We start from the raw sequence: 10,999 nt of genomic DNA on the forward strand, positions 1-10,999 counted from the left end.
TCAGGATATGACGCTAGACAGTTGCCATAGCAATTCAGACTAAACTGTATTGCTGACACTAGTACTAGTGGCGACTCGTACAATACGCTTTCTAATGAAATTCCAAATCACGGCCTACGTCGCACTCCTCGTGAGTCTACTGGTAACAATAGTTTCACAATGTGCGACAGCAGAGAGACTACCCGAAATCGGATCCAACGTGTGTCAGTCATGGAAGTTTGATGTGATCGACGGCGAGTACAAAGAATATCTCGGAAATGTTCTCATCGACGTGGAAAACTCGGGACAGGTATTTTTCTAGCATCAGTAGTACACATCTAAACCCTAGTTCTCATGCACCATGACAGGGACTAGGAAGATTTGGAGTCTATTTGAATTGCCGTTGGGGAAATAGATCCACACAATTGCAACGATCATCCAAATACGTCCACATACAGCCGGTCTCTTCATGTATCTCCTACTACACAATCTAGACTCTGAGTTCCACTTCTTTTCGTCATGCACTTCTAGGGGCACAGATCGACAGTCACTTTTCACGTTCGACTTCCGATTAGTGAACGAAATCAAGAGGGAAAAGTTAGACACCGGTGTTTCTACCGTGTCGTCGCACAGCCGGGAGAGCGCAGGTCTAGGCCTTGCTTTGTACTTCTGAAGGCAGAATACGGCTCCTTCCTCCAATCTTGCACAGACAGTGAGTGTCATTGATCATCAAATATAACAAACAAACAAACAAACAAACAAGCTAAACAAACATGTGCACAATAATTAGCTAAAGCAATAATGCAGATAGAAACACCTAAAAATAAATAGATAGATCAGTAGTATATAAACTTAAATAATAATTATGTATGTTAATATGTTTAGTTATCCATAAATTTAAAACACAATGACACATTAAGATAATCATAAACAACTAGATAAATAACTTTTTAAAAAGCAATAAGTTTAAGTAGTTTACACTGTAACAAAACATAAACTAGTGTCCTACTGCTTCAGAAGAACGAAAGGTGTATGTGAGTGTACAAAGAGACGACGAACTGATCAAAGTACACTTCAGCAACCACAAGCACGTACGTGAAACACGTGAAAAATCACTCTTCCAATACAAACATGCTTGTGCCGTTGTGATTCTTGGTCATTTTCGTAGGAAAGCATCATTGAGACAGATTTCAATTGCTCGTCGAATCCCCAGCACAATTTCCACGAAATTGTGTGGCTCTTAGCAAGTGATGACCTCCAATACAACATTGATCTAGAAGTAGATACATGGTAACAATCACGTGTCTATCCAGCCATTGACTAGACTCGAGTATATTGACTACTGCTTTGAAGCAACGTGACAAGCTCTCGTTACCTGGCTGACCACAACTGTTCCCTCATAATCAAACGACACTGTTTACAGACAAATGAGATACTCTATTCCAGACAATGGAGTATGCACAACAGTAAGTAAACGTTGATCATGAGACTTCAACAAACATAGTAATTCTACCAAATTATAGAACTCGGAGACAAGTGCAAGCATCCTGTAGCCTACGCTGTTGCAGAAAGCCTTGCTGAGATTTTCCACGTTTCCAGCCACCCTGTTGCTGTTATGCTAGCTGTCTCTAGCCTCCTGTTGGTTATAAATATCATCACTTTTGCCTCAAAGGTAGGCCAATGACACATGTGACAGCATCATTAATTTCACACAATATGATCAAATACAACTGCCATACTTCATTGAAGTTATCTATATAATCATATGAGCTATAACATCAGTATTTTGGTTGCTTTTCTTTTCAACAGTGCCTTGTGTCTGCCCGACTGCATCATCTCAAAAGAAATGCAGAGAAATAGAGCATCACGAAGCAGCAAGCCAACACACTGCCAGAAACTGGAACCAGCTAAATGCATGCTTCTCCGATATCCCTATCACCATTGTTCAGCCAAAATCGTAAAACAAATACTAGTCTGTATTGTAATCTCTCTGATATACAATAATACATCAAAAACTGCAATTCTTAGAACAATAAAATGAAAGTACTATCTCTTTTAGTATATATAGCCAGCCTATTTCAATAAAAGAATAACATGGAGTCATGCAGTTACTTGAGACCAGTCACCTGGCAGACTTCAAAGAAGGAATATACATAATCCAAACCCACACAAACACGAACAACATGTTCCAGATAATTGCCGGCCAACATCTTCATGATATCTCTGCATTATACAAATCATCTTAAACTCTCCGCTAAACAAACCATAACCACAAAGACAATTACCTGTCTCCTATTTCTCTAAACAACGGAACTACTTCACTCAAACAGCGACTAACATCAGACATACTCAGTGTATTTTCCTAGGGTTACAATGCATAAAAGCAGAATAATACTTTGAAAAATTACTTCACTTACTGTAATAGACCAGTCAGTTTCACATGCCCTTTGTATCATTGGAATGACGGTCACATTTACTTGCAGATTCGGGTGAGTAGTTTCAAAGCCATATAAAGGATAGTAGCGCTAAACAAAATGACAACAACAGTTAATAAAAAAGCTGTTCTTCAAAAGTGGAAAGCCCATGAAAATATGTCACAGAACATGGAAATAATACAAGGTACAGAATAATTCAGCTTCACTCAAGACGTCTTATCAGACCACCACTTATCATGCCAAAGACCTTAAATTCGATTTGTGAAAACTCATTGCACTAACTGTTAAGAAGATGAACTGAAGAAACTCATCAGAATGTATATGAAGAGCACTCAACAACTAGAGTAAAACATGAAAACAAGTAAGTGTCCTTCGTAAACAAGGCAAACTAAGTACCTGATGAATGTACAGCCTGGTAGCCTTTACTCGTCTTTCAAGTGACCAGTCCAGTTCAAGAGGAACAGGCTTAGTATATCTGCAGAGTTACAATCATACACATGCATAGTAGTGTTATGAAATTCACAGCACAGCAATGTTACTATACATTTTGTTCATGACAACATATTCTGGGGCATCATTCCACACATTTAGAGATAAACTGTCTTGAAGAGTTTCTACATGATGAAACCAAAATGGAGGAACCACAAGCAGTTCTCTTGGATTGACAACAACTACTACCTCTCCAGTTCTACATTATAAATACACAAAACCAAAGATGATTATCTTGATAATCCCATGAAAAATGAGCAAAACTTGGAATATCAAAATCAGTCAGACAACAAAATGCAAAAAGACAGAAACAAACAAAAATAGACTAGATCTACAGACAGAAAAGACTACCTAGAGGTGTCTATCTTACATTTACTACTCCCACAATAATAAAGTTTGTAAAGTAAAACAAACTGCAAAAATTCTAAAACAAAACTCCCATTTTCAACAAGAAGACTTGTTCATTCAATCAAGAGCAATCGAGTCACAATACAAGACTCACGTAAAGTTGATTTTCCATATTCCGTCTAACATGCAGTGCTAACTACTGATCATCTAGACTTCTCATAATGTTCTTGCTGACTTTTCAGTCACAATTTCAGTAGTGTAGTTTGTTTTGCAAATATACCAGGAATACCAGAAAGGCGGTAAATGACAGGAATACAGAGAGGGATGGTAAAAAACTGTACAAGTGAGTAATACAGGTCAAAGACAATGGCCGTTGAATATAGAGAAGGAACACAATTGGCTTTTTTGTCTACAAAATTTATAATATCTTTAATATCAATAAGCAGACAAAGGCAAACAAACATAGACATATGACAATCAGTACTTACTGTAAAATACACTTCATGAATACAATGACTGTATTGTGTTCTCATAAGTCTGTACCTTAATCAAACGTTCTAAAGTACCTCCGCTTCCGAACTAGTCTCAGTAGATGGGTACATTCTGTAGCTACACACCTTGATGCTCGCCTGGTCTCAGAGATTGAGCACTTCTCCTATCTTCATCCAACTATGAGAGACGCACCTGTGGCGCAATAGCTTGTTGTGTTGACTGTGAACCCCTTGTAGCGGCTTCAACTTTGATTAGCAAGTAGAACAAGTATATGCTCTTCCTGCTATTACTTTCAGTTGTTCAATGCACGTTTCCTCAAATACAATGGCCATTGAATATATAGAAGGAACACAATTGGCTGTTAAAACCGGACCTATGCATACATGCTTGCTACATCACAGCCAATACCCAACTTTTGAAGAATGGGACTTCCGCCAACGGGCTTTGGTGAGGACTTCCAAAAATATTGGTTCAAATGATTAAATAAATTAGTTATTTCCAGGTTCACTGTGGGCGGGCCTTGGCCTCACAAGATATGGCCCACTCAACATCTGGAGTGCCTCACCGGCCCTATACATACACGCTAAGTACAAGAACGTACTGTATCCGTTTTACACACTTGACCACAGATAACAATGATTGATCTTGATGTTAAGTTACAAAAACTAGTATTCCATCCACACCAACTTTAAACAATTAGGGCAAGTAGATGACATATCTATCGACAACAAACAACAGACAGGCAAACAGACAGAATTGCTAACTCTCAACTGTACAATATCACAATCTCAAACCTGCAAACATGATACGCAAATAGACAAAGAGAAAACAAGCAAGGCACATATCAAGCTTGCAAACACAAAACACAAACAGTCAAAAGCAAAAAATGACAAAAGTGTCAATACCACAAACAATACCAAACTAGCCCCAAGCTAGTCCATACATGCCAACTTCTCTACAAGACCACAGAAACAATAAGTACCTATTCAAGAGCGGAAACTTTTGCTGATCAGAAGACACAATGTCCACTTGACTGTGCCCATAATGCTGGAACAGTGTTAATTGACATGACTTATACAGTATGTCATAGCATACCCGGTTAGGAAACATCTTACAGGATGTAGACATGGATAGAGATACAACAGTGACGACGGAGGAAACAATGTAAACCGCTTCTGTCCTCGAATTTGATAAAATAAGTTGTACATAGCATCATAATGAGTGTGAGTAATGATCCCAGCTCTCCCAATCCATAAATTGATCTACACATAAAACACATTAGCTAAAAATTTGACTTTCCAAAATTATTACGAAGAGATAGAATCTAGTGAAAGCTGACAAATCAAGTGACTCTTCCCAATTCCTACACAAATTGACTTCCCTATATATACTCAGTGAGTTCAATTGTTATTCGTTAAGTAAGACAAACAAGTCACTATGCAATATGTGCACTTCTACAGTATATTGTACAAACCTACAACATCTCTGGCTAAAACAGTACTCTCAATACGTGGTGCCATAAACTGGGCCAACACCCTCTTCCAAGTAGCCTCGTCCCCAGACTCTCTTGCGCCAGTCTTTTCCATTGCCCTTATGACAATTCCAGGAGAGAGATTGTCATACGGGCACCGAACAAGACTAGCGCGAGAGTCTGGGGACGAGGCTACTTTCAAGAGCTATTGCTCACATTACTAAAGCTGGAAAAACATGGAACCAAATAAATTGTCTATCCCATTCCACTGATCTAAAAGGGTCAAATTGGCTAAGCGTGCACTCAAATATTTTACATATTATCAAAGGAGCACTGTCGTGATTGGCCTCAAATGACAGTCTTGCTTCTGACCTAAACTTGAATTAATTAATGAGTGAGTATGGAAACAGACTTATAAAATCTATGCTGACATATACAATAATTATAAAGCATAAGTTAGCAGCAAGTTTGCTAAGCAATCTGCTTAAGTTGTATTTTGCTGCTTGCACTTAGTCCATAACGTTTGGAAGTCGTAGTGGTGGATGGACCAGTAAAACAACCTAACATGACAGTAGCACTAAAGCATGAAGTCTAGAATGCTCCTGGTAATCATAATGATGAGCATGCACATAAATTTAGAGATATCTTAAAATATCTCACCTGCACTCCACCCTCACTGACGACAAAATCTGAGATAGGTGAAATGTGACTGACAACTTCAGGAAATTGGTCTCTACACACAGTCACATACTGGTAAGCTCATGCAGCAATATTAGTATACTGAAAGTGCCTATTCATGCCATTCAATTCTACTCCAATTGTGTTAGAACAGCATTGAAGTGCTGCTAAGTTGGGGTTTTAATATCAAAGATTTGACAAATTAATACATTATAATGTGCAAGTAGATGTCCAGTGATAACATGCTCATATAGGCACTAAATAGATAACCTGTACAAGTAGTACATTGCTTAATTAAGTTACGTGTAGTTGACTAACATCCATGCATAATCAACCTTCGCTGAGTTTTTGTATAACAGACACTGCTTATTTCATCAAAGTCTGCCAATTTGGTTTCTTAAGTTTCTTATGTATACTGACACCCCTATGCAATTGTCATTGCATAACAGGATCTGCTCAAATGCGTAAAGGCATGTACATGCTGTGCATGCATATCACATGTATGTCTGTGCATGCACGTTTGTGTTTGTGTTTGTGTTTGTGTGTGTATGTGTGTGTGTGTGTGTGTGTGTGTGTGTGTGTGTGTGTGTGTGTGTGTGTGTGTGTGTGTGTGTGTGTGTGTGTGTGTGTGTGTGTGTGTATGTTCATTCTTGTGTTGTTAGTAACTTTGTTTGCAGCAAAGTGTTGTAGCCAAAGAGTTTTTGAAAAGAACTATGCATGTACACGTATAATGATACGCTACCATGCACAAACAGTATCACTTGTTTTCTAAGAGAATTTGTTACAAAAAATCACCAAATGTAGAATTGGTTTGATCAAGACATTTTGTTCAACACCCTTAGGTCCTTTCATGCCTTTTGAAATGAACAGAAAGCGAAGAAAAAGCACATGAATGCCACGTAATAGGTTGTAAAAGTAATAAAGCTGATGAATGTCCCTTACCTGAGCAAACTGATGTCACGACTGAAGTATAGATATTCACCACCACTTTTATCGTGGCCTTCATCAAACTCCTAACAAACAGTACAGTACATGCACATGTAACATGTTATATAAACGCAACTTTCAACACTATCAATGACAACAAATTTGATGCATTGTTATTCCTTCATTAACATCTTATTTGCTTTGAGTACATTAATAATTGTTAAACTTTAGTAGGTATAATACAGCACTGCAGTGGTCTCTCACTACCATCCTTGAACTCCATTGTCATTGTCTGACGAAAAATTCAAATTGACTCTTTTTGCACACGATTTTTTCATGCACACACATCAAACACTGAGCAATTCTAATGTGCTGTTGCTCCAGTTTCTATAATATAACAAGTACTAAGTAACCCAGCTATACATATATAAAAAGCCTCACATTGCAACTACAATACTCATGGCCATCTCACTAAAAGTTCCAGATATGATTGTAATTCGAAGTTCCACTGCAATGTAGACCGCGTAATGCCAACTTCTCTGATACTGTTTGATAACTCACGGTAGAGACATATCAAAGACATAAAGTCTTCAATATGAGTGAGACAAGAAATAACAGGTGGTGGCTGCATGCTCTCACTTAATTAAATATGAAAATGTTAGCAAAACAGTCTACCATTTATCAGTGCAAAAAGAGAACAACTACAGTATAATAAGACCCAAATAACTATCTATCTATAAATAACAAAGGCTGCAGATAATATGCTATCACTGCAAAAGTAGTCCTTGCAACCCACCTGTAAAGTTCATGTTACTAAGGCCAGACCAATCAAATTTCTTGATGCTTAGATTCATCAGCCTAGTTTTAAGTTTGAATAAATAGAAATAAAATTAAGTGCACATAATGATTGCTGTAAAATGACTTGGTGCACACATCCTACAAGTACGTACATATCAGTGACTCTGCAAGTGTTAACAGTTAACTAACATGGCCCAGCGACTGTTTCCACAATATTTATTTTAGTATCCATATCTCATGTTTGTAGGCAGTGCAATGAAAAACTGCGCATGCTCAAAATGTCACATGATCATTACTTCTTATTTTTAATTCGGTCGCCCCGTGTTTCATGTCCAAATATCTGAGCATCAAAGCTTTAGTTGGTCTGGCATAATAAGTTTAGCATAATCCTAAGGTATATCGGCCTACTGCATACACATAAGACTAGCTGCTACTGCTGACATTCAGTCCCATGTAATCCACATGTTTCTGTGGCAATATTGCAATGACTAAAAAGGGCACACAAAATGTACACTTTGATCTGCGATGCATACAATATAGACATTGCATATTAAGAAGACTGATGAAAGTAATTGAGCGAGTAAAACCAAGCACACTATATAAACATAACAAACACCAAAAATTCCACATTGAACATGTGGATGGAATTATTGTGACATTCAACGTTGCCCATTCACTGTACCTGCCATTTAAGTACATCAGGAATGGTCACATTAATTTTCTTATTGAAATCACTCCAATCTTCATTCACCAAGTGCTCCAAAGGCTTGTTATCATGAAAAGTCATAAAGACACGACTTGACTCTTGCCTACATCACAAGCAGACAAAAGACACTTCAAGGTGTACAAGTAAGGAACAGACATCCTAACAAACCTGTAGACTTCAATATAAGGTAATCTCTGACTTAGAAATTCAAATGTCCATTTGCTAGCCTTCCATCTACACAAGATTCACAGATGAAATAAGAGACCACTACACAAATAATGCTCGTATAACAAGCAATACCTAAGAGTACGTGTGCCTATCCCTAATAGAACCTATGCATCCATCCTTTCTCTACACGCCTTCCTGCCTTCTTGCCTATCAAAATTAACAAATGCTAACCTATTCAGTACGTGTAGTGTTACAAAGCCTCCAAATTGAGAGCCAGCTACTACAGTTAGTAGACTCATAAGACCTTGTCAACTGTCTAGCAAGCCACAGCTACTAATATTGGACAACAATGACCCATAAGGCCCTATTGAGTGATATGCCACCAACTATTTACCTTCCAGCCACATGCCAGCTCCCCAATAAACTACGTAGTACCTCCTTCCTTAGTCTTACATATTGACTCACTATCAATCTATGTGACGGCCTCCCAACCAACTCGAGGCCAGACTACATCTGCAGGTTCAAAAACAATATGCATAGCTCGTTGTAGCCTGAATTCTTCTCAAAATCCAATTACTCAGATACTCAAAAGTTGTGACCATCCATGTCACTACACTTCCACGATCAACATGGATGCTTAGAGACAATTGTTTGTTCAAAAACTCAATTGTAAAACTCAAATGTAATCCTTGTCCAACAGGTTACTACCATTTTGTTTCTGCAAAGACATAAACATCTACAAGTAATTACTATTCTTTAGATATTGAGTACAAGCTCTCCCATCAAACTGAGATCACTTGAACCAATTCTTGTCTATTACAACTACACCACAAGACTATAATGTGGTTTAACCCATAAACATGCCATTTCAACACCCAAAATAGATACTAAATATTTCAATAAATTTTTATAGCATGAAAAATTAGCAAACACAATTTGCAAAGCTTTAGGTTTCAAACAACTGAGTAATGCTGTATGGTAAAATGTGCTACTTCAGCTGTTGTTGATCTTGCCAATCTGCAAGTATGCATGTATGTAATACAATACAAAAACAAACCCTCAATGGCTATGTAAACTGCAGCAATCAGAAGTTACAGGGCTTTCTATTATTCATTTGTGAATAAAAATAATTAAACATCGATCTACTCAATGTTAACTTGAATGTATATATCTGACACAATTCAAAAAAATTACCGATCTGCTACTGTTGATGTAAGAATCACAGGTTCCCGCAACTGAAGCACTTCCCTTAACACACCAGCAAACATTATTTTCATTTGACATCAATCGACACAATCGTTCATGCACAGCAGCACCTGTAAACATTGCTTGGAAATTGAGATACATTGATTTGTTTGATTCCTACAAGACAAAGATCATATTCCATTAATTGCCTAATCACTGTACGGTTTGTCAAAATTTCCATATACATCCTATAATAGAGTTGTGTGCGTGTGTGTGTGCGTGTGTGTGTGTGTGTGTGTGTGTGTGTGTGTGTGTGTGTGTGTGTGTGTGTGTGTGTGTGTGTGTGTGTGTGATAGCTCAGTTGGTTAAAGAATGATCGCATTACCGTTTAACGGGAGCTCCTTATCCATTTTTGCCATTTGTGTGTAGACACCAGATTACAACAAACCAGAAGCAGAAGGAAGAGAAACACACAAACAGCACAAAAGCAACCACTGGGTACCATAAATAAAAAATGCCTCCGACTGCACAAGGGCTTAGCTTACTGTACGCCGAGTGACCCAAATATGACAAAGTGAGGAGATGAAAATTACCATGATAAATTATTGTTACACTTTTCATTCTCATTAATTTGATGGAACATCATCTATTTAATTCTAATGGCTGAGTTCAGTTCACGTGTGTTTCAGTTGAGTTATCAGTTTTCGTCTGTTTGCTAGCAAAATTGGTTTGCACACAAGACAATGGAAACGGTTCAATTAAAAACTCCAAAATAAAATATCTTCATAATGTTAACTAAGGTGACTCCTATAGTTTCACTCATGCATACCCACAGAATCTCTAGGTATGTAAAATGATCGAAAACTTTCATTCTGTCAAAAAACAATCCAAAATACGTACTAGATAGCGTTTCCCACGTCACAAGCCCAGCGCCTTCCCGAGTTTCTACCAAATCTGTATCCACCAATCAAAAACTTGGACACACTTTTAATGTAGGAACAAACACTAATTCAAAAATGTCTACTTCTGACGTCGACGATATATCAACTATTTTCTAGGTAGACAAACGGGATTGTCTGCATACATATTCTCAAACAATCAACACTAAAAAATGCACTTTATTAATTAATAGCCAAAATCGCTACAAACCGTGCAACTCACCTCGTTGAGAAATTTCATCGAAATAAACAGCGAAAAACGCTACGGCTATAATAGCAGAAGTCGACACGACAGCAAACAACTTCGTGTAATCGTCTAGACGGCTATTAGAAGCAACACGACTCTTCCGCGTCCTTTTCTCAGCCATATTAGTGGACGTCTCTA

The 10,999-nt window shown here is 37.8% G+C and overlaps 2 protein-coding genes across 3 annotated transcripts; one reads left to right on the plus strand and one right to left on the minus strand.

Moving 5' to 3' along the window:
• Positions 1-42: 42 nt before the first annotated feature.
• On the plus strand, positions 43-1,873 carry LOC134184706 (uncharacterized). Its single transcript, XM_062652454.1, has 8 exons — positions 43-289; positions 348-440; positions 511-691; positions 997-1,070; positions 1,148-1,269; positions 1,333-1,445; positions 1,503-1,651; positions 1,789-1,873. Exons 1-8 carry the CDS (start codon positions 95-97, stop codon positions 1,837-1,839), a joined length of 978 nt encoding a protein of 325 aa, XP_062508438.1. The 5' UTR covers positions 43-94; the 3' UTR covers positions 1,840-1,873.
• A 61-nt stretch (positions 1,874-1,934) lies between these two features.
• On the minus strand, positions 1,935-10,983 carry LOC134184690 (hypoxia-inducible factor 1-alpha inhibitor-like). Of its 2 annotated transcripts, XM_062652437.1 has the most exons (15): positions 10,838-10,983; positions 9,808-9,853; positions 9,686-9,739; positions 8,492-8,557; positions 8,300-8,426; positions 6,835-6,905; positions 5,875-5,947; positions 4,859-5,005; positions 4,726-4,790; positions 2,959-3,102; positions 2,811-2,889; positions 2,697-2,753; positions 2,397-2,504; positions 2,265-2,341; positions 1,935-2,202 (listed from the first exon to the last, which is right to left on the minus strand). In XM_062652437.1, the coding sequence occupies exons 1-15, from the start codon at positions 10,980-10,982 to the stop codon at positions 2,088-2,090; spliced, it is 1,374 nt and encodes a 457-aa protein (XP_062508421.1). In that variant the 5' UTR covers position 10,983; the 3' UTR covers positions 1,935-2,087. The 2 variants fall into 2 exon arrangements, with proteins under 2 accessions (XP_062508421.1, XP_062508428.1); XM_062652444.1 differs by lacking the exon at positions 2,697-2,753.
• Positions 10,984-10,999: the final 16 nt, after the last annotated feature.

The sequence above is a fragment of the Corticium candelabrum genome, chromosome 1 (genome assembly GCF_963422355.1).
Source record: "Corticium candelabrum chromosome 1, ooCorCand1.1, whole genome shotgun sequence".
In the NCBI taxonomy this organism is placed as follows: Eukaryota; Metazoa; Porifera; class Homoscleromorpha; order Homosclerophorida; family Plakinidae; genus Corticium; species Corticium candelabrum.